This window comes from Eriocheir sinensis, chromosome 11 (genome assembly GCF_024679095.1).
Source record: "Eriocheir sinensis breed Jianghai 21 chromosome 11, ASM2467909v1, whole genome shotgun sequence".
Taxonomy (NCBI): domain Eukaryota; kingdom Metazoa; phylum Arthropoda; class Malacostraca; order Decapoda; family Varunidae; genus Eriocheir; species Eriocheir sinensis.
Window position 1 is genome coordinate 19068310 of NC_066519.1, and position 27663 is coordinate 19095972.

The 27663-nt window shown below is 41.8% G+C and overlaps 1 protein-coding gene across 6 annotated transcripts in view; it reads left to right on the forward strand.

Moving 5' to 3' along the window:
• Window positions 1-27663, forward strand: part of LOC126997011 (D-glucuronyl C5-epimerase B-like) — a 114234-nt gene that overhangs the window by 68831 nt on the left and 17740 nt on the right. For all 6 annotated transcript variants that reach the window (XR_007751818.1, XR_007751813.1, XR_007751817.1 and 3 more), the window contains exons 2-5: window positions 1664-2205; window positions 18284-18352; window positions 20275-20424; window positions 24333-24507. Coding sequence is in view for 1 of the 6 variants with exons in the window: in XM_050858048.1 (XP_050714005.1) it covers window positions 2014-2205; window positions 18284-18352; window positions 20275-20424; window positions 24333-24507 (586 nt within the window). In the remaining 5 variants the exon portion in view is untranslated. The remainder of the gene's footprint in view (window positions 1-1663; window positions 2206-18283; window positions 18353-20274; window positions 20425-24332; window positions 24508-27663) is intronic.

Consider the following 27663-nt stretch of genomic DNA (forward strand, 5'->3'; position numbering starts at 1 on the left):
GGGGAGGAGAGAATGAAAAGGAGGGAGAGAGAGGGGGGGGGGGATTGAGGAGAGGGGGAGATAGAAGAGAGAAAAGGGGGGTGGGGTAGGAGAGGGGAGATAGAGAGAGAAAAGGGGGGTGGGGTAGGAGAGGGAAGAGAGAATGGGAAAGGGAGAAAGGGGGGGATGGATTAAGAGAGAGGGGAGGGAGGAAGGAAGGGAGGAAGAAGAAGGGAAGGAAAGGGAGCGGAAGGAAATGAAAGGGTAACACACACACACACACACACACACACACACACACACACACACACACACACACACACAGCCCCTTACCCCTCCCATCCCCTTTACCCCTTCCTGCCCCCCTCCCCCCCCCATTAATGTATCAACTCATTAGTATACTGCTGATTACACCACACCTAGTCACCCGGACCCACCTGGCGCCCACCTGCGACTGCCTAATTAAGGGGGATGACAGGTGATAGCGGGGAGGTGCGTGTGTGTAAGTGGAGGAGGAGGAGGAGGAGGGGAGGGAGGGATGGAAGAGAGGGACTGGAGTTTATAAAGAAGGGAGAGGAGGAGAGAAGGAGGTGGAAGGGAGGAGAGGGAAGAAGGGAGAGACTGTGGAAGAGGAGGAGAAAGAGAGGGAGTGGATGAAGAAGGGAGAGAAGGGAAGATGGAGGGAAGGGCGTAAGCGAAGACGGAAGAGATAGGATAAGAAGAGAGAGGGAGGAAGGGAGGAGGAGGAGTGAAGGGTATGAAGAAGGGTGAGAGAGGGAGGAGGAGGAGGAGGAAGGGAATGGAGGTGGAGGGCGTGAAGGAGGAAGAGATAGTGGAAAGGAAGGAAGAAGGAAAGTTAAGTGGAAAGAGGAAAGGGGGAATGAGGAAGGGAGGAAAAGAGGGAGAAATAAGTGGAAAAGGAAAGTGGAGTGAAGGAAGGAAGGAGGGAAAGGAGAGTGGAAGAAACGAAGGAGAGATGGAAGGGAAGGGAAGGAAGAAGGAGGGAAGGGGAGGAAGGGAAGAACAAGAGGAAAGAGAGAGAGAGGAAGACAAAGGAAGAAGGGAAAGGAGAGTAGAAGAAACGAAGGAGAGATGGAAGGGAAGAGAAGGAAGGGGAAAACAAGTAAGAAGAGGTAAGGAAGGGGAAGAAGGGAAGAAAGAGAAGGGAAGAACAAGAGGAAAGAGAGAGAGAGGAAGACAAAGGAAGAAGGGAAAGGAGAGTAGAAGAAACGAAGGAGAGATGGAAGGGAAGAGAAGGAAGGGGAAAACAAGTAAGAAGAGAATAAGGAAGGGGAAGAAGGGAAGAAAGAGAGGGGAAGAAGGGAAGAACAAGAGGAAAGAGAGAGAGAGGAAGACAAAGGAAGAAGGGAAAGGAGAGTAGAAGAAACGAAGAAGAGATGGAAGGGAAGAAAAGGAAGAGGAAAGTTAAGTGGAAAGACGAAAGGGAGGTAAGGAAGGGGAAGAAGGGAAGAACAAGTGAAAAGAGAGAGAGAGAGGAAGACAAAGGAAAGAGGGAGAGAGGAGAAAAAATGGAAGAAGAGAAGGAAAGAGAAGAGAAGGGGGAGGGAAGGGATTAAGATGGTGTGAAAGTAATAATAATAATAATAATAATAATAATAATAATAATAATAATAATAATAATAATGTAATTGGTTGTTAATATTATCTTTCTTTTTTATTACAGATAGCAAATTGACGACGAGAGGAAGAGAGAGATAGAGAGAGAGAGATAACTACCACTACTACTACTACTACTACTACCACTACCACCAGTACTATTACTACCACTATCACCACTACTATAACATTCCTCCACCATTCCAATCACCGCTTCCACTACAGCATTCCACTCCTAACCTAACCACCACCACCACCACCACGATACCTCCACCCACACCCACGGCCGCCCACTACCAGGACCCGCCCACGCCCCCACCGTAAACTGGGTATGGTGGAGAGGTGTAGGGGGGGCGCACCCACACCACACACCCACACCCACGCCCACGCCCACGCCCACGCCCACGCCCGCCGAGCATGAGGGTGAGTGTCCGTGGGGTGCTTGTGGGGGGCAGTGTGGTGGTGCTGCTGACGACGGTGCTGCTGTGGTCCCAGTGCCGCCCCCCCACCCCCGCCCTCCCCCTCCATCACCACCCACAACAACAACAACAACAACAACAACAACAGCAACAGCCTCACCGTCTACCCCTCCAAACGAGTCATCAGCAGGTATGTGTGTTTGTGTGTTTGTTTGTGTACGTGTGTGTGTGTGTGTGTGTGTGTGTGTGTGTAGGCCTATTTTTTTCTTGTGTGTGTGTATGTGTGAGAGAAAGAGATAGAGAGAAAGTTGTTACTACTACTACTACTACTACTACTACTACTACTACTACTACTACTACTACTACCACTACTACTTCTACTACTACTACTACTACCACTACCATCACCATCACTACCCTCATAACTATCAACAAAATAAAGTTAAATAATCTCCCATCTATAAAACCACTTCAAATCCACCCCATTTTTAATCCTCGCACACGATTGGTGGATACAGGGGGAGGCTCTGGACCAATCACATCATCAGTTTATTTTCCGTATACATAAGCACATTGAGACTCGCTTTTCCTCCCCTTCACCGAGCTCCTCCGTACGTGACGAGGCGGGTAGCTGGTGGATGAGCCTTATCTCTGAGCTTCCACCACCACCACCGCCGACAGATTTTGCAGGATGAAAGAAAGAGAGAGAGAGAGAAAGAATGAAAATGTTGTTGTGAGAGAGAGAGAGAGAGAGAGAGTTATCGTCATTGCAGTTAGTGGCAGTCAAATTTTTCATCCCTCCCTTCCTCCCCTTCCTCCCCTTCCTCCCTTCCCCCTCCCTTCCCCTCCCTTCCCTTCCCTTCCCTCCCTTGATACAGTGTTGTCTCGCTGACGAGTAGTCGTAAAGAAGGGAATTCGCTTTTATTTCCCTTCCCCTCCCTTCCCTTCCCTTCCCTTCCCCTAATTTCCCCTCCCTTCATATCCACTCCCTTCCCTTCCCTTCCCTTAATTTCCCCTCCCTTCATACCCACTCCCTTCCCTTCCCCTCCCTTCCCTTCCCCTTATTTCCCCTCCCTTCATATCCCCTCCCTTCCCTTCCCCTCCCTTCCTCTCATATCCCCTCCCCTCATTTACCCCCTTTCTTCTCCCTTCCCCTCCCTTCCCTACCCCATCCCTTCCCTTCATTTTCCCTTTCCTATCCTTCCCCCTTCCCTCATCTCCTCTTCCTTCATATCCCTTCCCCTCTCCTTTCCTTTCCCTTCCTTCCCTCCCTTCCTTTCAGTTCCCTCCCTCATTTACCCCTCTTCTCCCTTTCCCTTCCCCTTATTTCCTACCTTCCCTCCCTTCTCCTCTCTTTTCATATCCCCTTCCTTCTCCCTTCCCTTTTTTCCCCTCCCTTCCCCTCCCTTCATTTTCCTTTCCCTTCCCATCATTTCTCCTCCCTTTCCCATCCTTTTATTTACCCTCCCTTACCTTTCCCTTCCTACCACTCCCTTCATTTTCCCTGCCTCTCCTCTCCCTTTCCTCATCCTCACATTCCGCTCCCTTCCCTTCCTCCTCCTCCCTTCCTTTCCCGTCCATCCTTTCTCCCCACCTTTTAGAACATAAGAGACTGGAAGGCTTACAATGGCTAGCTCCTGTAAACCTAACCCCACCTCTCACCACCCATCCTCTCTATCCATGAATCTATCGAACCTATTCTTGAAGGTGTCTATCGTGTTGGCACTCACCACATGACCGCCGAGCCTGTTCCACTCATCCACCACTCTATTAGTAAATCAATCCTTGCCTTTTTCCTTGTTGAATCTAAATGTATGCAACTTTAGGTCATTGCTGCGTCTCCTGCCCGGGTCTCTTACCAACAGAACCTTATTAATATCACCCTTATTAAAGCCCTTCGTCCATTTGCAAACTTAAGCCCATTGCTGCGTGTCCTGCCCGGGTCTCTTACCAACAGAACCTTATTAATATCACCCTTATTAAAGCCCTTCGTCCATTTGCAAACTTAAGCCCATTGCTACGTGTCCTGCCCGGCTCTCTTACCAACAGAACCTTATTGATATCACCCTTATTAAAGCCCTTCGTCCATTTGCAAACTTAACCCCATTGCTGCGTGTCCTGCCCGGGTCTCATGCCACCAAAACCTAACTAACATCGCACTCTCCTCACCCTTCTCATTCTCCCCTTTTCTCTCCCTTTGTCTCCTTCTTTCTTACCTCCCTATTATCTCCTTTCCCCTCTTTCCCTTCTTCGCACCTCCCATTTCCCTTTCTCGCTTCATCCATTTATAAACTTAACCCCATAACTACTTGTCCTGCCCGGCCCATAATTAATATCACCCTTCTTAAAAAGCTCTCCAACCATTTATAAACGTCAGTCAAGTCATATATTTCACAGCCCTTAGTTAGAAGCTTATCGAACGCCGTACTAAAAGCTACATGTATCAATCTTTTTTCTTTGTTGACCGAATCGATTGCTTTATGATAGGAGAAAGATTAGTAAGACATGATCTACTCTTTCTAAAACCGTGCTGTGTGTGTGTGTGTGTGTGTGTGTGTGTGTGTGTGTGTGTCAATCTTTTTTCTTTGTTTACCGAATCGATTGCTTTATGATAGAAGAAAGATTAGTAAGACATAACCTACTCTTTCTAAAACCGTGCTGTGTGTGGTGAATTAATCTGTTTTTTTATGTCTATCTTTATTTTGTTTTTCTCCATCTCCTGTGTTTCTTTGTCGTCTATTCACCGTATTCCTCCTCTCCCTCCTATTTATTCTCTTCTTTTGTTTTGTTTTGCTCTTCTTAATTCTCTACTTCCCCTTCTCTCCTTTTCATCTTTCCTCTTTTCCTTTTATGCCTTTCTCTCCCTTCCCTCTCCCTTCTCATTCTCCCTTTGTGTTACCCTTTTATCATCCCTTCCTCCTTACCTCCCTTATCTCTTTTTCCCTTCTTCCCTTCTTCGCATCTTCTCTTTCTCTTTTCTCTTCCCTTATATTTATTCTTTCTCCATCTTTCTTTCTTTCTTCCCTTCCTTTTTACTTTTTCTTCCACTTCCCTTTTCCTTTCACCTCCTTTCCTTTTGATTTTTCCTTCCTCTCCTTTATGTCTTTCTCTCCCTTCCCTCTCCCTTATTCTCCCCTTATCTTCCCTTCTGTTTCACCTCCCTCTTCCATTCCTCTCTTTTCCTTCTTCGCACCCTCTATTTCCCTTTTCTCTTCCTCTTTTCCTTTCTCTTCCTTTCTATTTTTTCTTTCTCCATATCTTTCTTTCTTTCTTCCCTTCGTTTTCTACTTTTTCTTCTACTTCCCTTTCCTTTCCCCTCATTTCCTTTTGATATTTTCTCTCCCTTCCCTCTCCCTTCTTCTCCTCCCTTTATCTTCCCTTTATCTTCCCTTCCCTCCTCTTCGTCCCCTATCTCCCCTCACCCCTCTATTAAATATACACTAATCCCTGCTTATCCGTCCCCTCCTCTTCCTCTTCCTCTTCTTTTTCCCTTCTCTTCCCTCTCCTCCTTTTACCGCTCGTCTTTGTCTTCCTCGTTTTCTTCTTGTTTACTCTTCCTTTTCTTCTTCTTCCTCTTTTTTTTTCTTTTCATGTCCATCTTTCTGGTTCTTTTCTTCCTCCTCTTCCTCCTTTTCTTCTTGTTTATTTTTCCGTTTCTTCTTCTTCCTCTTTTTCTTTCTCTCCATCTTCCTGGTTCTTTTCTTCCTCCTCTTCCTCCTTTTCTTCTTGTTTATGCTTCCTTTCTCTTCCTCCTCCTTTCTCTTTTCTCCTGTTCATCTTCTTGGTTCTTATTTTCCTCTTCTTCCTCTTCCTTGTATTCCTCTTTCTTTCGCTGCTTCATATCCTCCTCCTCCTCTTCCTCCTCCTCTTCCTACTTGTCTTCTTTTCTCTTCTTCCTTCTCCTCCTACGTGTTTTTTTCACCTCCTTGTTTTTCTCCTTCTTCTCTTTCTCTTCCTTCTTCTCCACTTACTTCTCTTACTTGTCCTTTGTTTATCTTCCTTCTCCTCTTAATTGTTCTTTTTTTTCTCCTCTTCGTTCCTTTCCTCCTCCTTTCCCTCTTCCTTCTTTTCTCTTCCTTCTCCTCTTTCTCTTCCTTCTTTGTTGCTTTCTTATCTTACTTGTCTTCCTTTTTCTCTTCTTCCTTCTTCTCCTACTTGTTCCTTCTTCTCCTCTTCGTTCTTTTCCTTCTCCTTTCCCTCTTCCTTTTTCTCTCTTCCTTCTCCTCCCTTTACTTCTTCTTCTACTTGTACTTCTTTTTTCTCTTCCTTCTCCTCCTACTTATTCCTTTTTTTTTTTCCTTTTCGTTCTTTTCCTCCTCCTCCTCCTCCTCCTCCTCCTCCTCCTCCTTCTCTTCCTCCTCCTCCTTCTCGTCTTCCTCATCGTCGTCGTCATCCTTGTCATTCTAATCCTCCACCTCCTCCTCCTCCTCCTCCTCCTCCTCGTCCATGTCCTCCTCCTCCTCCTCCTCCTCCTCCTCCTCCTCCTCGTCCATTTATTACACCTTCAAGGGACGCCTCACATTTGGAAGCGCCCGAAACACATAATATCCATCGTCTCACCTGGCCAAGACCACTCACAGGTAGATTGCAGTTGAAACTTGAGCGCTCACCTTGCCACGCCCTCCACCATGACCTCCCTTCCCCTGTCACCCTCCCCTCCTCCCTGGCACCCTTCCCTTCCCATCTACCTCATTACCGTGCCTCCAGAGCGTTAGGTAATATGCTCTGGCACTCTTCCTCATCTTCAGGGAGTGCCAAGGACCAGGAGTTAGGTTTCTCCGTGGTGGGAATGGGATTAAGGGGAAATGGAAGTGGAATGACGCCGGTAGACTTTCGTGGTGGGGCTTGGTGGTAGATCCCAGTCCAGAAGATGGCGCCACTATAAACACTTGCCTGCGCCATGACGGGCTGGGGCCGACTACCATCCAGGCCCCTCAAGCAAGCCTACCGGACGTAAAAAATAAAAAAATAAAAAAAAAAAATTGTGGCTCAGGTAAGTTGTTTATAGTGGTGCCATCTTGCTTGACTCGTGCTGCCCCCCTTTGAGCCTCTTGTAGGAATCCAGAGTCCGGGTTGATAGGTGGTTTTCAGGACAGCATGTGGGTAGTCTTAGGCCACTCGGCGGTGACTGAAAAATTGCCATCTTATTTTTTTTATCTTCGGGCGGGACACGAACTGGACGCCGCCCCTCACACTGACCACTCAGCCACCGCACTCTACCTTATTCTTAGAGAGTGCCACGGTGTCAGAATTAGGCTCATACATGCTGCTAATATTTTAACACTTCCTCGTCTTCAGGGAGTGCCATTTACCAGAGCTTAGGTTTCTGTATGTTTAGAATGGTATTGATGGGAATGGAATACGTTTTTGGCACTCCTCTTTATTCCCAGAGAGTGCCAAGGACTCAGCGTTAGGTTCATACGTGCTAGGAATATCTGGCACTATATATTCCTCATCTTCAGAAAGTGCCATTGAGTTAGATGTCTGCATGTTGGGAATGGTTTCAGTGGGAATAGCATATGCTGTGGCAAGCTTCCTTATTCCCAGAGTGCCACGTCCAGGAAATTTTAGAGCACTCACCCTAACTTTCAGAGAGTGCCATTGAGTTAGGTTTCTGCACGTGCGGAAATTGTATTAAAGAGATTAGCACACGTTTTTGGAACTTCCTTATTCCCAGAGAGTGCCACAGCCTCAGAATTAGGTTTATACAAGCTTGGAATTTTCTGGCACTATTCCTCATCTTTAGAGAGTGCCATTGAGTTAGGTTTCTGCAAGTGGGGAATCGCATTAATAGGAATGGCCCACGTTTTGGCCCTTCCTTATTCCCAGAGAGTGCCACAGCCTCAGAATTAGGTTTATACAAGCTTGGAATTTTCTGGCACTATTCCTCATCTTTAGAGAGTGCCATTGAGTTAGGTGTCGGCATACAGGGAATGATTTTAATGGGAAAAGCATAATTGTGGCACTCCTCCTTATACCCTGGGAGTGCCGCGGCCAGGAAGTTTTATGGCACTTATCCTCATCTTCAGAGAGTGCCATTAAGTTAGGCTTCTTCACGTGGGGGAATTGTATTAAAGAGATTGGCACACGTTTTTAGTACTTCCTTATTCCTAGAAAGTGCCGCATACCTTAAGAGTGCCGGGATATCTTATTTAGGCCTATGGATGCTGAAAAAGGGAGGTAAGAAAGAAGGGAAGAAAAAGGGTAAGATAAGGGGAGAATGTGAAGAGAGAAGGAAGGGAGAGAAAGGCATAAGGGGAAAAAGGAAAGATTCTCTCTCTCTCTCTCTCTCTCTCTCTCTCTCTCTCTCTCTCTCTCTCTCTCTCTCTCTCTCTCTCTCTCTCTCTCTCTCTCTCTCTCTCTCTCTCTCTCTCTCTCTCTCTCTCTCTCTCACACCATAGCATCAGTAAATACCAGAAGATGAAATAACGATAAAAGAAAAAAGAAAACGAAAGAAAAGAAGATAAAAAAATATATATAATCCTTTTTCATGGTCGTCCCACTTGAGCGGTAACCTTCCGTGAGTGTGAGCCGATTTCACAGTCCAACACAGTGTCTTCGTAACAGCCCGAACCAAACTCTAGAATCCCATACAATGCAAAATGGGGAGGTCTTCGATGCCACACTAAATACACAAGACTTTTCTAGTATAGTTTCATCAATTTGCGAACTTAAATACAAACACCAGACACTATACAAGGAAATTTCGAAGGCCCTGGTATTGGTTTGGGAGCTTACTAACCGATCATGGGGAACTGTGAAACTGGCCCTGTGTCTGTCTGTTCAGCTCACCGGTAACCTTTCCCGCGCCTGTTTGTCTCTTCTTTCACTTCGCCAGGTAACCTTTTTGATCAGTCTGAACTTTGCATTGCCGGCGGTTATCATCCCTTGAGCGAAGAGGAGAAGTGCATTATTTTCTTTTCTTTTCACTTAATGACGATAATTGGCGTCTCGTGATTGGCGGCGTCTAGCCACCAATATTGGCGTCAAGATGCCCGTATTGGCGTCAAGATGCCCGTATTGGCGTCAAGATGCCCGTATTGGCGTCAAGATGGCGGTAAAGTTGCCCGTGTGGTAGCTCCTTTATTCATGTCACTCCCTCTGCTGCATTTTGTGAGCTTTCCTTGGATCTTGAATACGTGGAATCTCTTTTTATTCTTCCCGACGTGGAGTACATTTCTTATTCACCTGATTATTGCTGTATTCAAGAGTAGTGAGGAAAGTTTCATATGATTTCTCGTTCGTGTCGACCCCTGTTTTGTGGGTTCTCCTTGGAACTGAAGATACGTGGAACCTCCTGCTTTTCTTCCCGACGTGCAGTACATTTCTTATTCACCTAATTATTACAGTTTTAAGAGTAATGGTGAAAGTTTGGTGTAATTTCTTGTTCGTGTCACTCCCTGTGCTGTGAATTGTGAGATCTCCTTGGAACTGAAGATACGTGGAAGCCTCTTTTCTGTTCTTTCTTACGTTGGGTACATTTGTTTTCAAGTAACGTTATTTCTATTAGAGTAATGTTGAAGGTCTAATATGATTTCTCGTTCATGTCACTTCCTGTGCTGTGTCTTGTGGGTTTTCCTTGGAACTTATGATACTTGGAACCTTCTTTTAACTTACGTTGGGTATATACATTTGTCTAAAGGTAGCGTATATTTTTAAGAGTAATGTCGAGGGTCGTGTCCCTGTACTGTGTTTTGTGGGTTATCCGTATATTTTTAAGAGTAATGTCGAGGGTCGTGTCTCTGTACTGTGTTTTGTGGGTTATCCTTACAACAGAAGATACTTGGAACCTTCTTTTAACTTACGTTGGGTATATACATTTGTCTAAAGGTAGCGTATATTTTTAAGAGTAATGTCGAGGGTCGTGTCTCTGTACTGTGTTTTGTGGGTTCTCCTTACAACAGAAGATACTTGGAACCTTCTTTTAACTTAGGTTGGGTACATTTGTTTTAGAAGTAACACATATTTTCAAGAGCAATGTTGAGGGTCTAATACGATTTCTCAGTCATGGCATGCTATTTGTTATAAGTTTTCCTCAGAACTTAATATATTTGGAGCCTTCGTTTTTATTCCTTCTTATATATTTCAAGTAATTTATTTTTAAGAGTAAGAGTGAGAGTCTAATATGATTTCCCGTTCCTGGTACTCCCTGTGTTGTTTATCGTGAGCTTTCCTTGGAGCTGAAGATACTTGGAACATTCTTTTTATTCTCTCACGACGAGTGCATTTAATTTCATGAAACTATTATTTATAAGAGTAATGTTGAGTCTAATATTATTTCCCATTCGTGTCGTGCTGTTATTTGCAAGTTTTCTATACAATTTAATACATCTGGAACCTTTTTTTGTATTATTTCTTTGAGTGGAGTTCAGTTGAAAACAAGTTACATTTATTTTTAAGAGAAACGATGAGTCTGATTTCCCGTTCGTCACTCCCTGTGTTGTTTATTGTGAGCTTTCCTTGGAACTGAAGATACATGGAAACTTCTTTTTATTTTCTCTTATGACGATTGCATTTAATTTCAAGTAACTATTATTTATAAGAGTAATGTTGAGAGTCTAATATGATTTCCCATTCGTGTGGTGCTGTTATCTATAAGTTTTCTTTACAATTTAATACATCTGGAACCTTCTTTTTTATTCTTTTTTGCGTGAAGTTCAATTGTTTTCAAGTTACGGTACATTTATTTTTAAGAGAAACGATGAGTGTGATTTCTTATTCCTGTCATTCCCTGCGCCATATTTTTCAAGCTGTCTTTGGAACGTAAGATACATGGAACCTTCTTTTTTATTTTTTTTTGCGTGGGGTTCAATTGTTTTCAAGTTACGGTACATTTATTTTTAAGAGAAACGATGAGTGTGATTTCTTATTCCTGTCACTCCCTGCGCCATATTTTTCAAGCTGTCTTTGGAACGTAAGATTTTTTGAACCTTCTTTTGTTATTTCTCACGACGAGTGTATTTATTTTCAAGTAACTATTATTGATAAGAGAATTGATGAGTCTAATATGATTTTTCGTTCATATCACTCCCTTTGCTATTTATTGTGAGCTTTCCTTGGAACGTAAGACTCTTTGAACCTTCATTTATTTTCTCTCACGACGAGTGCATATATTTCCAAGTAATTGTTATATATAAGACTCTGTAAGGGTGAATGTCTAATATGATTTTTCGTTCATATCACTCCCTTTGCTATTTATCGTGAGCTTTCCTTGGAACGTAAGACTCTTTGAACCTTCATTTATTTTCTCTCACGACGAGTGTATCTGTTTTCAAGTAATTGTTATATATAAGACTCTGTAAGGGCGAATGTCTAATATGATTTCTCGTTCATGTGCTGTTTATTGTGAGTTTTCCTTGGAACGTAAGGCACTTCGAACCTTCTTTTATTATCTCTCATAACGAGTGCATCTGTTTTCACGTAACTATTATTGATAAAGAGAAATTATAAGCCTAGTATGATTTATCGTTCATGTCACTCCCTGTGCTGTTTATCGTGAGTTTTTCTTGGAACGTAAGACACTTCAAACCTTCTTTTATTTTCTCTCATGACGAGTGAATCAGTTTTCAAGTAATTGTTATATATAAGACTCTGTAAGGGCGAATGTCTAATATGATTTCTCGTTCATGTGCTGTTTATTGTGAGTTTTCCTCGGAACGTAAGGCACTTCGAACCTTCTTTTATGATCTCTCATGACGAGTGCTTTTGTTTTCAAGTAACTATTATTGATAAAGAGAAATTATGAGCCTAGTATGATTTATCGTTCATGTCACTCCCTGTGCTGTTTATCGTGAGTTTTTCTTGGAACGTAAGACACTTCAAACCTTCTTTTATTTTCTCTCATGACGAGTGCATCTGTTTCCAAGTAATTGTTATATATAAGACTCTGTAAGGGCAAATATCTAATATGATTTCTCGTTCATGTGCTGTTTATTGTGAGTTTTCCTTGGAACGTAAGACACTTCAAACCTCCTTTTATTTTCTCTCATGACGAGTGAATCAGTTTTCAAGTAATTGTTATATATAAGACTCTGTAAGGGCGAATGTCTAATATGATTTCTCGTTCATGTGCTGTTTATTGTGAGTTTTCCTTGGAACGTAAGACACTTCAAACCTCCTTTTATTTTCTCTCATGACGAGTGAATCAGTTTTCAAGTAATTGTTATATATAAGACTCTGTAAGGGCGAAAGTATAATATAATTTCTCACTTCTGCCACTCTATTTTCTGTTTTAGGTGAGTTTTTCTGATACTTATAATTAGAATCCAATTTTTTCTGTCTTCTCTCAAGGCTGTAACTAATATTTATAGGAGTGAAGGCGAAAGTCTAATATGATTTCTCGCTCCTGTCACTCTTTTTACTGTTCTAGGTGACCTTTTTGTTCTCCGAGGGAAGATACTTATACTTAGATCTAATTTTCCTTCTTTCTTTCTTTTCATGTAACTATCATATATAAGAGTCAGAGCGAAAAAGTCTAATATAGTTTCTCGTTCCTACCGCTCTATTTACCGTTCTTCGTGAGTTTTTCTGATACTTATAATTAGAATCTATTTTTTTCTGTCTTTTCTCAAGGTTATAACTAGTATTTATAGGACCAAGGGCAAGAGTCTAATATGATTTCTCGCTCCTGTCACTCTTCTTACTGTGCTCTTGGTGTTTCTTCTCGGAGGTAAGATACTTAGCTATACTTGGAACATTTTTTTCTCTCTATGTAACTTTTATTCGTAAGAGGAAGGGCGAGAGTCTAATATGATTTCTCGTTCCTGTCACTCTTCTGACTGTGTTCTTAGTGTGTGTTTTTTCTCGGAGGTAAGATACTTAGCTATACTTGGAACATTTTTTTCTCTCTATGTAACTTTTATTCATAAGAGGAAGGGCGAGAGTCAAATATGATTTCTCGTTCCTGTCACTCTTCTTACTGTGTTCTTAGTGTGTTTTTTTTCTCGGAGGTAAGATACTTAGCTATACTTGGAACATTTTTTTCTCTCTATGTAACTTTTATTCATAAGAGGAAGGGCGAGAGTCTAATATAATTCCTCCTTTCCACTCTATTTACTGTCCTATGTGATTTTTCTGTGACCTGAGATACGTTGAAACCTCTTTTTATTCTTCTTTACCACGAAAAGTACGATTGTTTCAGGATTAACACTGATTTTCAAGAGTTATGTTGAGTCTAATATAATTTCTCCCTCCAACCACTCTTCTTTCTCTTCTTGGTGAGTTTTCTGTGACCTGAGATACGTTGAAACCTCTTTTTATTCTTCTTTACCACGAAAAGTACATTTGTTTCAGGATTAACACTGATTTTCAAGAGTTATGTTGAGTCTAATATAATTTCTCCTTCCTACCACACTTATTTCTGTTCTTGGTGATTTTTTTTTCCTCGGAGGTAAGATATACTGATGCTTAGAACCAGTTTTTTTCTCTCCAACTATTATTTATAAGAGTTAGGACCAGAATCTAATATTGTTTCTCATTCCTGCCACTCTATTTACTGTGCTTGGTGAGGGGTTTTTTTGAGTTGAGATACGTGGAAACTTCTTTTTATATTCATTTGCCACGAGAAGTACATTTGTTTTAGAATTAACCCTTATTTTCAAGAGTAATGTTGAGGCTAAAATAATTTCTCGTTCATGTCATTCTATTTCCTGTTCTTGGTTAGGTTTTCCTTGAACTGAGAAACTTGCAATCATTTTTCTTCTTTATTTTCATGTAACTGTTATTTGTAAGAGTAAAGGCGAGAGTATAATAAGATTTCTCGTTCATTCCACTCTATTTTCTGTTCTTGGTGATTTTTTCTCTGAGTTGAGATACATGGAAACTTCTTTATATTCTTCTATACCACGAGAAGTACATTTGTTTCATATGTTGAGTCTAATATAATTTCTCGTTCCTTCCACTGTATTTCCTGTTCTTGGTTAGGTTTTCCTTGAACTGAGAAACTGGCAATCATTTTTCTTCTTTATTTTCATGTAACTGTTATTTATAAGAGTAAAGGCGAGAGTATAATAAGATTTCTCGTTCATTCCACTCTATTTTCTGTTCTTGGTGATTTTCTCTCTGAGTTGAGATACGTGGAAACTTCTTTATATTCTTCTATACCACGAGAAGTACATTTGTTTTAGGATTAACACTGATTTTCAAGAGTTATGTTGAGTCTAATATAATTTCTCGTTCCTTCCACTGTATTTCCTGTTCTTGGTTAGGTTTTCCTTGAACTGAGAAACTTGCAATCATTTTTCTTCTTTATTTTCATGTAACTGTTATTTATAAGAGTAAAGGCGAGAGTATAATAAGATTACTCGTTCATTCCACTCTATTTTCTGTTCTTGGTGATTTTTTTCTTTGAGTTGAGATACGTGGAAACTTCTTTATATTCTTCTTTACAACGAGGCTACATTTGTTTTAGGAGTAACACTTATTTTTCAAGGGTAAAGTTGAGTCTAATATAATTTCTCGTTCCTGCCACTCCTCATACTGTTCTTGGCTAGTTTTCCTTGAACTGAGAAACTTGCAACGATTTTTTCTTCTTTATTTTCATGTAACTATTATTTATAAGAGTAAAGGCGAGAGTCTAATAAGATGTATCATTCCTGTCACGCATTTTACTGTCCTTGGTGAATTTTTCTTTGAGCTGAGATACTTAGAACACTTTTTTTTTTATTCTGTACCACGAGAAGTACATATGTTTTAGGATTAACCCTTATTTTCAAGAGTAATGTTGAGGCTAATATAATTTTGTTTTAGGATTAACCCTTATTTTCATGAGTAATGTTGAGGCTAATATAATTTCTCGTTCATATCACTCTGTTTATTGTTCTTGGTGAGTTTTTCTTTTTGTGCTAATGCTTGGACCCTTCTTTTGTTTCTTCTCTGCTACATTTCTTTCAACGCAACACTTATTTTCAAAAGTTAGGAAGAGTCTAATATAGTTTCTCGTTCCTACCATTGTTTTTCCTGTTCTAAGCGACTTTTTCTTTTAGTTGAGATACTTGAAACATTTTTTTTTATTATTATTATTTTTTACCACGATAAGTAGGCTACATTCGTTTTAGGATTAACCCTTATTTTCAAGAGTAATGTTGAGGCTAATATAATTTTTCGTTCATATCGCCGTATTTATTGTTTTTGGTGAGTTTTTCTTTTGTGCTAATAGTTGGAACCCTCTTTTGTTTCTTCTCTGCTACATTTGTTTCAGCGCAACACTTATTTTCAAGAGTTTGGGAGACTCTAATATAGTTTCTCATTCCTACCATTGTTTTTCCTGTTCTTAGCGAGTTTTTCTTTTAGTTGAGATACTTGAAACACTTTTTTTTTATTCTTTATCACGAGAAGTAGGCTACATTTGTTTTAGGAGTAACATAGATTTTCGAGAGTTATGTTGAGTCTAATATAATTTCTCCTTCCTTCCACTCTTCTTACTGTTCTTCGTGAATTTCTCTTCGAACTGAAATACTCCAACCATCTGTTTCTTCTTTGCTTCATTTGTTTTAGCGTAACACTTATTTTCAAGGGTAACGTTGAATCTAATATAACTCCTCTTTCCTACCACATTTTCTGCTGTTCTTAGCGAGGTTTTCCCGGAACCAAGATACTGACAACCCTCATTTTCTTTCTGATGAGGATTTGTCGTGGAGTTATGTTTTTAGACCCCACAATGCCCGGAAATCACCTCCCTCGGTCTTCTGTGCGCATGGAGATTGCATTCTCTCGTGTTTATTGCAAGATTTATGAGTGCTTAAGATTGACCATTAGAGCAGGGATTCGTGGAACATTCTTAGGGAGATTGGATTCTTCTATGCTTATTTTTGACGATTTATTTTAGTTTTCAAGATAAGTGCCGTATTACTAAACATTTCGTCGCCCAAGTTCAACTATTTGACAAGGTTTGATTATGCGGTTCAGTTCTGGTCACCTTAATACTGTAGAATGGATATGAAAATGTTAGAATCGGTGCAGAGGAGGATGGCTAACATGATTCAGGGGTTACGAAACTTGCCATACGAGGAAAGACTTAAACAGTTAAACTTGCATTCTCTAGAAAGGCGAAGGGTGCGTGGAAACATGATCGAGGTTTATAAATGGATGAAGGGCTTTAATAAGGGGGATATTCATAAGGCTCTGTTGGTAAGAGAACCGGGTAGGACACGTAGTAATGGGTTTCAACTGGATAAATTCAGATTCAACAGGGACATAGGCAAGAAATGGTTTACTAACAGAGTGAACATAATAACACTTCATCTTCTTTTGTATGATCTGGTTGACATTTTCTTACAAGTTACGACAAGAAGAAGGGTATCAGGACCCGATATCGACCTCTCTTTTGACTACTCTTTACTTTTGTCTGTTTTGGAATCGGTGAGTAGCGGGCTTTTTTTCTTTTTTACACTCTTTTTGTTGCCCTTGAGCCGTCTCCTTAGTTGTAAAAAAAAAAAAAAAAAAAAAAAGCCTACCAACAGCTCACTTTCAGCCCATTTTCATGTTCACGGATATTGGACTCTTTTTGTGTTCATATAAACTTTCTAACACTCCAGAAAGAATAGTGAGGAAGGTAATAACACTTTTTTTCTCTTATGTTTAACGTGGTAGGTTTTTTTTCTGAAGTTACCGCGAAAAACATCAACAACCGACACCCATTTTCTTTCTCATGGATATTGGATTATTTACTTATCAAATATACGTTTCAGCACTCCAGACTGAATGTGATAGTGTAGGACGCTGTAACATTCTTGTCTATATTTTATCGGGTTTGCAGTTTTCTCCAAGTTACCCTAAGAATTGACAACCTCGGACCCCATTTTCATTTTCATTTGTCATTTTTATTTTATCATTATTATTGTTATTATCATTATCATTTTCATTATTATTACTTTATGGGTAACTTCTCAAAACTCAATAGAAACGCGATAGATATGCATTATTATTATTATTATTATTATTATTATTATTATTATTATTATCATTATTATTATTATTATTATTATTATTATTATTATTATTATTATTATATTTATTTTATGGGTAACTCCTCAAAACTCAATAGAAACACGATAGGTAAGCAGGATTACAATTATTGCTACCATTATTTTTTATTTTATGGGTAACTCCTCAAAACTCAATAGAAACACGATAGGTAAGCAGGATTATAATTATTACTACCATTATTTTTATTTTATGGGTAACTCCTCAAAACTCAATAGGAAAACGATAGGTAAGCAGGATTATAATTATTACTACCATTATTTTTTATTTTATGGGTAACTCCTCAAAACTCAATAGAAACACGATAGGTAAGCAGGATTATAATTATTGCTACCATTATTTTATATTTTATGGGTAACTCCTCAAAACTCAATAGAAACACGATAGGTATGCAGTATTGTTAATATCCCCACCATTATTTTTATTTTATGGGTAACTCCTCAAAACTCAATAGAAAAACGATAGGAATGCACAACCACACACAAACACCACTAACACTGACACGCTCGCAAATATCGCAACACAGCAATACTTCGTCATCTTCGAGCGCCCACAACAACACCGTCTCTACGCATGTGACCCGATTTACGACGAGGCGTGTTCGTTCTCTCACGTCAAAAGGAATAAGTTTGAACAGGCGACGAATATTGAGCCGCGTCCAAACCTGTCCCCATTCTCTCTCTCTCTCTCTCTCTCTCTCTCTCTCTCTCTCTCTCTCTCTCTCTCTCTCTCTCTCTCTCGGTGGATTAATGCGCAGTTTCTGTCTATAAATCACTTGTCCCGGTCAATACTGCTGCTACAACTACTACTACTACTACTACTACTACTACTACTACTACTACTACTACTGGTCTTCTTTCTGTTTTGTTTTTCTTCTTCTTCTTCTTCTTCTTCTTCTTCTTCTTCTTTAATCTTTGTCGCTAATATCTACACACACACACACACACACACACACACACACACACACGGTTCTTCCTTCATTACTGCTTCATTTCCCCTCTCTCTCTCTCTCTCTCTCTCTCTCTCTCTCTCTCTCTCTCTCTCTCTCTCTCTCTCTCTCTCTCTCTCTCTCTCTCTCTCGTGTTTGTCCGGATCTTGCTCGCTCTCTTCAGCTTTCTTAATATCCGGTTCTTGAGCGAGAGAGAGAGAGAGAGAGAGAGAGAGAGAGCAATGTGACACTCCTCTCCATCTTCCTCCTCCTCCTCCTCCTCCTCCTCTTATTATTATTATTATTATTATTATTATTATTATTATTATTATTATTGATGTTGTTGTTGTTGTTCCAGGGTGGAGGGGGGGAGGAGAGCTACCTGGAGGTGGAGTATGGGGACCCCCGACACCCCCGCCCCCCACAGGTAAGTTAATTAACACATCCGCCCCCCCCCTTTCCTCCTCCTCCTCCTCCTCCTCCTCTTCCTTCTTCTGAGTCACCTTCCTCTCTCCTTCAACTAGATATATCCTTTCTCCGTCTCCTTCTTCCTCCTCCTCCTCCTCCTCCTCCTCCTCCTCCTCCTCCTCCTCCTCCTCCTTCTCCTCCTCCTCCTCCTCTCCCTCCTTTTTGTGATTATGGGTGAGGGGAATTGTGAGGAAGAGGGAGGAAAGGAAGAGTAAATCTCCTCCTTTGCTTCCTCTTCCACCTCCTCCTCCTCCTTCTCCTTCTCTCTCTCTTCCTCCTCCTCCTCCTCCTTCTTCTTCATGTGATTGAGAGTACCTGAAGGGAAGAGAGAGGGAGGAGAGGAAGAGTAAAAATCTCCTCCTCCTCCTCCTTCTCTGTCTCTTTCTCTTCCTCTTCCTCCTTCTCCTCCTCCTCCTTCTTCATGTGATTCCAAATACCGGAGGGGAAGAGAGAGGGAGGAAAGGAAGAGTAAAAATCATCTCCTCTTCCTCCTCCTCTTCCTCCTCCTCCTCCTCTTGTTCTTCCTTCTCCTCTTCCTCGCAGTTTGGGGTGAAGAGCAGTGAGGGGAGGGAGAAAGGGGAGGTGAGGGGAAGAGGAGGAAATGATGGGGCAAGGAGGTGAGGGAGTAGGGAGTGAGGGGAAGGAGAGAGGAGAAAGGGGAGAAAAAAAAAGAGCGGTGGGGAGCAGCGATGCCAAACTGTCGTACTCTGAACATCGTATTTTTATCATATTCAAGCCTAAAACTCTCGTACCTTTACAAATAACGATCGAAAATTTAAGTTATCGCTGAAAATGTGAAATAGTGATCGTTTTCTTTCACTTTCGCAATAGTTATATGTCAGAAACTACGAAAAGGGAATGCGATGAGTTCGATAATTTGGCAACGCTGGTAGGGAGGTGAGGGGAAGGAAGAGGGGTTGAGGGAGGGAGAGAAAGGGGTGAGGGGGGGTAGGGAGGGAGGGAGAAATCATTACCTGTGTCATTATTTTCCCGGACAGGTAGATGGTTTAATTTGTATATGTGTTTCATGCTACCTGGGCCCGTGTGTTATTTTGGTTCCTCTCCTATATTTTCTGTTTGCTTTTTTTTATAGTGTTGATGTTCTTGAAATTCCTCCGCTTCCTATTATGGTAACCTTTTTTTTCTCCTATTTTATCATCTGTTTTATGGTTCTTGATTTCCTCTTCTTCCTCGTATTCTTCTCATGAATAACACGCCTTTTCCTCTCTTTCTTCTATCCCTTTCTCCTTCTCTCTCCCCTTCCCTTCCCTCCTTCCCTCATGTAACACTCTTTTTTCCTCTCTTTCTTCTATCCCTTTCTCCTTCTCTCTCCCCTTCCCTTCCCTCCTTCCCTCATGTAACACTCTTTTTTCCTCTCTTTCTTCTATCCCTTTCTCCTTCTCTCTCCCCTTCCCTTCCCTCCTTCCCTCATGTAACACTCTTTTTTCCTCTCTTCTATCCCTTTCTCCTTCTCTCTCCCCTTCCCTTCCCTCCTTCCCTCATGTAACACTCTTTTTTCCTCTCTTCTATCCTTTTCTCCTTCTCTCTCCCCTTCCCTTCCCTCCTTCCCTCATGTAACACTCTTTTTTCCTCTCTTTCTTCTATCCCATTCTCCTTATCTCTCCTTCCCTTCCTCCTTCCTTCCTCATGTAACACTCTTTTTTCCTCTCTTCTATCCCTTTCTCCTTCTCTCTCTCCTTCCCTTCCCTCCTTCCCTCATGTAACACTCTTTTTTCCTCTCTTTCTTCTATCCCATTCTCATTCTTCTCTCCCGCTTCTTCCCCTCCCTTCCGTCCTCCTCCCTTCTTCAATCTTTCCCATGACGTCTGTTCCTTCCCCTCATGTAACCTATTCTCCCTCTCTCTCCCCTCCGCGGCGCAGGAAGGCGACGGGGCGGGCATGGACGGGGAGCCGCTGCCGCCCCGCCTGACAGAGATTGCCTGCGTCATAAACCACGAGACGGAGGTGTCCTGTCGGCGTGACCAGACCGAGGTGTACGTGCCCTTCTCCTTCATCCACAGCTACTTCGAGGTGAGGAGAGGGGGAGAGAGTGTGTTATGAGGTATAGATGGTTGAGTGAGGCTGTGTTTGAGAGCTGCTGGTGATATATGTGCATTGTGCATGTGTATGTGTGTGTGTGTGTGTGTGTAAGGCTAGTATATTAATTTTTAGTTTATAGATGCACTGATAATCCAGTAAGGGAGAGAAGTACGCTATATATATTAATTAATGGGTATGGCTGTGATATAGAGCAAAGTAGGCTGTGTGTGTGTGTGTGTGTGTGTGTGTGTGTGTGTGTGTGTGCTGAAAAGCCTACGAATGAGAGTAGTAGGCTATAATATTAATTGGTATGGCTTTTTTTTTTTTTTTTACAACAAAGGAGACAGCTTAAGGGCACAAAAAAAGGAAACAATAATAAAAATAAAAAAAGCCCGCTACTCGCTATGTGATATGGAGTTAAGTGAGCTATGTATGTGTGTAGGTGTGGGTGGAATGTGGATGGGTGTGTTAGGCTTTATAAGAGTGTGTTTGGGTCTATAAAACTGTTGATAAGCCTATGACAGAGAGGAGTAGGTTATGTTAATGGGTTTGGCTATGTAATAAGGGGTTAGGCTACGTGTGTGTGTGTGTGTGTGTGTGTGTGTGTGTGTGTTAGGCTTTACAAGAGTGTGTTTGGGTCTATAAAACTGTTGATAAGCCTACGAAAGAGAGGAGTAGGTTATGTTAATGGGTTTGGCTATATAATAAGGTGTTAGTCTACGTGTGTGTGTGTGTGTGTGTGTGTGTGTGTGTGTGTGTGTGTGTGTGTGTCAGTGAACCAATATTACACCCACATTTCCCCCTTTGCAACGGGCTCACTTAATGGCACACTATCCACACGCCCCATACCTTTATTGGCACTCACCATTGGCACCATCGCTCCATTTTTCCCCTTTTTTGCGGTGCCAGGATAATCTTTTTAACGCCCGCAGTGCCACTCCCGCCTCTCGAAGCGTGATAGAGTGCCAGTCGAGGGCGGGGATGTGGCACTGAGGAAGGGAGGCGTGTGGGTCATCTTCTTTTTCTTTTTTTATTCTTTTTTTGTTGATTTTTTTTTCCTCGTTATGTTAGTGTGTCCTCTCTCTCTCTCTCTCTCTCTCTGGTAATACTCATCATTTTCCTCCTTTTTTTCCTTTTCTTCCTCCTCCACCTCTTCCTCCGTTTTCTTCGTCTTCCTGTCTTTTACGCCTTCTCTTCCTCTTCCTTTTTTTTATTTCCTCCTCCTCCTCTTCTTCTTCTTCTTCTTCTTCTTCTTCTTCCTCGTTATCCTTGTCTTCCTTTTTCACCTATTTTTTTCTTCTCCGTTTTTCGTTCCCTCTTACTACTTTTCCTCCTCCTCCTCCTCCTCCTCCTCCTCTTCGTCTTCGCCCTTTTCCTTCCCTTCCTATTTTTTTCATTCCCTCCTCCTCCTCCTCCTCGCGCCATGGGAGACTAACGAAGGAAGGAATGCAATAAAAAAATACTCCGTCCGGGTGGCTGGTTGCGTCCTAGTGCTGCTGGTGGTAATAATCTCTCTCTCTCTCTCTCTCTCTCTCTCTCTCTCTCTCTCTCTCTCTCTCTCTCTCTCTCTCTCTCTCTCTCTCTCTCTCTCTAAATGAGTATATGATTGAATCTGATCCGTCTATATTTTTTTCTTCGTCTCTTCCTTTGATTGATTGATTTCATTTTTTTTTTTTTTTGTCTACTTTTTTTCTGTCGCTCTCGTCTAATAAACAGAGAGAGAGAGAGAGAGAGAGAGAGAGAGAGGGGGGGGGGGTAAATGCTCCTATGATTTACTTTTTCCGTGATCTTTATTTTCTTTTCTCTCTTTATTTTCTTTCATGTAATTCTCTTTTCTTTTTTTCCCTCCATCCGTGTAATTCTCCTTTTCTCAGTTTTTTTTTCTCTTCTCCCATTTTCTCTTCTCTCCTTTTTTTTATCTTTCCCTTTTTCTCTATATCCGTGCAGTTCTCCTTTTTTCAGTTCTTTTCTCCTTTTTCTATTCTTTTCCTGTTTTTATCATCCTTTTTATATTATCTTTTCTTATTTCTCCTATTTTTTATCTTCTTTTTTCTCTTATCTTCTCTTCTTTCTGTTTTTATCTTTCTTTTTTTTTATCCGTGCAATTCTCCTTTTCTCAGTTCCTTTCTCCTTTTTCTCTTCTTTTCCTGTTTTTATCATCATTTTTATATTATCTTTTCTTATTTCTCCTATTTTTATCTTTCTTTTTCTATTATCTTTTCTTGTTTCTCCTGTTTTTATCCTCCTTTCTTTCCTTTTATTCTTCTCATTCCTTTCATTTTTCTCAGATTTTTTTTTTATTCTGTATCTTTCTTGCTTTCCCCACGAGAGAGAGAGAGAGAGAGAGAGAGAGAGAGAGAGAGAGAGAGAGAGAGAGAGAGAGAGAGAGAGAGAGAGAGAGAGAGAGAGATTAGGACAACTGCTCTGGATTCATGAGACATTAAGAGGAGCATTAAGTGAGGGAAAGGCATCGTGAATAAGCTAACGTGACGGACAGGCCCCGCCCCCTCACCCTCCCTCAACCAATCAAATGCCTCCCTGCCCCTAAGCTCCCCCCCCTCCACCGTCCCTCCGCCAATCAGATGCTCTCCTGCCTCTGAATGACAACCAATCACACGGATCACAAGCTAGAATGGAGAAGGAGAAGGAGGAGGAGGAGGAGGGGAAGGGTGAAGGTTAATCAGTAGAAGGAGGAGGAGGAGGAGGAAGAAGAGGGGTTAATGGAGGAGGAGGAGGAGGAGGTTCTGCTACCCATCACATAAGCCAATGACGCGAAACGGAGGGTGAGAGAGAGAGAGAGAGAGAGTAATTTATCAAGTTAATCTGTTGTTCAGGGCCTCTACTATACAGCCGATTCAGTTAATATTATTATTATCATTAGTAGTAATAGTAGTAGTAGTAGTAGTAGTAGTAGTAGTAGTAGTAGTAGTAGTAGTATGAGAGAGACAAGAAGAGGACGGAAGAAGAAAGAAAAGGGATGAAGTAGGGGAGAGGAAGGATTGAGGTAGAGAGAGAGAGAGAGAGAGAGAGAGAGAGGGCAGATGGGAAGGAGAAAGGGAAATATTTCAGAAGGAAGAGAATGAAAGGACAGGAAGAAAACAGAATGAAGGAGGAGAGAGAGGAAGAGAGATTGAAAGAATGAAGAAAGGGAAGGAAATAACATGAAAAGTAAAAGGGAAGGGAAGACTAGGAAAAAAATAGGAGAAGTGATGGAGAGAGAAAAAAGGACAGAAAGAAGACAGAAAAAAGGAAAAGAGAATAGGAAAGACAAAATGAATGGGGAAAGAGGAAGAAATAAAAGAGAAGGAAAGCTAACAAATATGATTTACACGATAATGAATTTGACAACAATGATAACTACTCACTATTACTCATCCCATCTTCACCTCACTTAATCTAACCTTACCTAATCTAACCTAACCTAACCTAACCTTACCTCACCCCAACTAACCTTACCTAACCTCACCTATCCTAACCTAACATAACCTCACCCTAACCTAACCTAACCTAATGTAACCCCACCTCACCTCATCTCACCCCAACTAACCTTACCTCACCTAACCTCACCTATCCTAACCTCACCTCACCTCACCTCATCTCATCTCACCCCAAGTAACCTTACCTAACCTCACCAATCCTAACCTAACCTAACCTAAACTAACCTAACTTCACCTCACCCCACCTCACCTCATCTCACCACAACTAACCTTACCTAACCTCACCTATCGTAACCTAACCTAACCTAACCTTACCTAACCTAACGTAACCTAACCTCACCTCACCTCACCTCATCTTACCCCAACTAACCTAACCTAACCTAACCCCGCCTCACCTCACCCCAACTAACCTTACGTCACCTCACTTAACCACCACCTCACCTCATCTCTCTTTCCCCTCAGGTGTACGGGCAGGTGGAGCAGAAGGAGGACGGTCGCGAGGTGTTCGAATGGTCCCACAGCTACAGCCGCGTGTACGAACCCTCCGGCCCCTACAGCCCCACCGGGACCTTCCTCAACTTCGAGCTGTACAACGTGGAGGCAAGGGAGCGGGTCAAGTGCATCTCGGGAACGGAGGGTGAGTAAGAGATGGAGAAGGAGGAAGAGGAGTAGGAGATTGAAGATGGGGATGGTAGGGAGAGGGAGTGGAAGATGATGGAGAGAGGTAAAGGTGGTTATGAAGGAAAAAAGAAGAGAAGGATACGGAGGGTGAGTAAGAGGAGAAGGAGGAAGAGGAGTAGGAGATTGAAGATGGGGATGGTAGGGAGAGGGAGTGGAAGATGATGGAGAGAGGTAAAGGTGGTTATGAAGGAAAAAAGAAGAGAAGGATACGGCGGGTGAGCAAGAGGAGATGGAGAAGGAGGAAGAGGAGTAGGAGATTGAAGATGGGGATGGTAGAGAGAGGGAGTGGAAGATGATGGAGAGAGGTTAAGGTGGTTATGAAGGAAAAAAGAAGAGAAGGATACGGAGGGTGAGTAAGAGGAGATGGAGAAGGAGGAAGAGGAGTAGGAGATTGAAGATGGGGATGGTGGAGAGAGGGCGTGGAAGAAGATGATGAAGGAGATAGGTAAAGGTGGTTATCAAGGAAAAAAGAAGAGAAGGATACGGAGGGTGAGTAAGAGGAGAAGGAGGAGGAGTAGAAGTAGATTGAAGATGGGGATGATAGAGAGAGGGAGGAGGAAGAAGATAATGAAGAGAGAGAGAGAGAGAGATGGTTATAAAGGAAAAAAGAAGAGAAGGATACGGAGGGTGAGTAAGAGGAGATGGAGAAGGAGGAGGTGCGAGGAGAGGAGATTGAAGATGGGGATGGTAGAGAGAGGGAGGAGGAAGAAGATAACGAAGAAAGAGAGATAAAGATGGTTATAAAGGAAAAAAAGAAGAGAAGGAGAGGAGAAAGGGGAGAGTGCAGAGATTGTGACAGGGAGGGAGGAGGAGGAAAAGTGAATAGAGGAAGAAGAGGATGAGTTAGTTGTGATGATGAAGAAAAATGTGGAAGATGTGAAAAGAAGATAAGAGTTTGGAGAGGAAAACAAGGGAAGAGAAGCAAGAAGAGGAGGTCAGAGGTAGTGATGGAGGAGAAGAAAGTACTATTCATCACTGGAACAAAGAGAGAGTAAGAGGAAACAAAGAATGTGAAGAAGAGGACTGGGGAAGAGGAGAAAGAGGAGTAGCAAGAAGGATATTGAAGATGTTGATGGAGGTGAAAGAGGAGGAAAGTGGACAGTGGAACGAAGGCTAAGAGGAAGTGGAGGAGGAGAAAGAGAAGAGAAAAGATGAGACTGAAGGTAATGGAGAAGGAGAGAGTATACTATATAATGGACCCAAGACGCGGAGAAAGACTTGAGCCACGCGGAATCCTTTTGGCTCAACGCAAGTGTCCGGCCCGCCTTCCAGTCTCAGGGGCTCGGGTTCGAATCCCCCGGGCGGAATGTTTGGGAAAAGATTCATCCTCCCGAGTAGATCTATTTCTCATGTGCTTCGGTAAATGGAAAACACCCATGACAGTTTTGCATTCACGAACAGAGGCTAAAAAGAAGAGAAAGGAGAAGAAAGGTTATATAGTGCTGCGTGGTGATTTAAAAGAGGAAGAGGAAGAGAGAGGAGATTGAAGGTGGTGATGGTGAGGAAAGAGAAGGATAGGAGAATGTATATATGAATGAAGGCTGATATAAGAGGAGAAGGAGGAGGAGGAGGAGAAGCCTTTCCTAACCTAACCTAACCTAACCTTACCTAACCTAACCTTACCTAACCTAACCTTACCTAACCTAACCTAACCTAACCTAACCTTACCTTACCTAACCTAACCTTCCCTAACCTAACCTAACCAGATAGAGGAAGAGGAGGTGGAGAAGGTGGTAGTGAAGTGGAGAAATGAGTGGATGGGAGGAGATAGTGGAAGATAGAAGAGAAAGTGGAGGAAAGGAGAAAACTGATGAAAAGGAAGGAGAGAGAGAGACGTTCTATTATCCAGCCTCAAGATGGTTATACTGCAGCCAAAAAGAAGTGTATACAGTTTACCAAAGATGCAAAACAGCTCTCCTCTCTTTCGTAAATGTTAGTGTTGCCGAGATAACACACACACACACACACACACACACATACTTTCTTTGTCTCTCTCTTTCTTTCTCTCTCACCTCTCTTCTTACCTCAATCTGACACTATCTTCTCTCATTAATTCTATTTTTATCTCTAACACCTTCTCTCTCTCTCTCTCTCTCTCTCTCTCTCTCTCTCTCTCTCTCTCTCTCTCTCTCTCTCTCTCTCTCTCTCTCTCTCTCTCTCTCTCTCTCTCTCTCTCTCTCTCTCTCTCTCTCTCTCTCTCTCTCTCTCTCTCTCTCTCTCTCTCTTGGGATGGAATATGCGGTACAGTTTTGTCTCCTCACCTTGCAAAGGATATCTCTGGTCTGATTTTCTATGTAAATCTATGTAAATCTCTCTCTCTCTCTTCTTAGCTCTTACACTTTCCTCGATCTTTCCTCATCATTTATCAATTATTGTCTCTATTACTTTTTTTTCTTTCCTTCTCATTAATTCTGTAGTCCCGCCCGGTGACTGACGTAATCAATTCTCAGCCTAACATTTTCATTTCATTTCTTGTCTCTAAAATAATGAGGTGTTAATTTTATACCTCTACCACTTGCCTTCTCCATTTTTTTCTTTTTTATGCGGGAAGTTGGAACATGAATTGATATATTGCATCTTGCCCTTTTTTTTTTCTTTTTTTTTTTTTTTTTTTTTTTTTTTTTTTTAGCAGCTCATTGAAATTCCTGACACATTTTATCACCTCCCTCTTTCTCCCTAAGCTAATGCTGTGTTAATTGTTTACCTCTACCATCATTATCATCAATTTTTACCCAATAATTCTAGTCAGAGCAAAGATTTACCCGGTAGCTGCAGGGATCATGTTTCTTAAATCATTGAGGTGTTAACAGCCTCCCTCTTCCCTCAGGTGACAGTGACAGAGGGCTCTCATTTATTGGATCATACTTTTTTTAATATTTTCATCATCATCTCTTATATTTTTTTCCCTAATCCAATGTGGTGTTAACAGCCTACCTCTGCTCCCAGATGTCATTAGCCCGGTAGCTGCGGGGATCATGTTTCTTAAAGGCCCCTCTTAAGCAAGAAAAATGAGAAAAAAATCATCCCTCACACAAACAACTTCATAATATATATCAATGCATTTGTGATCAGTTTATGCATCATCTATTTTGGGGGGTCTATATCATGGCAA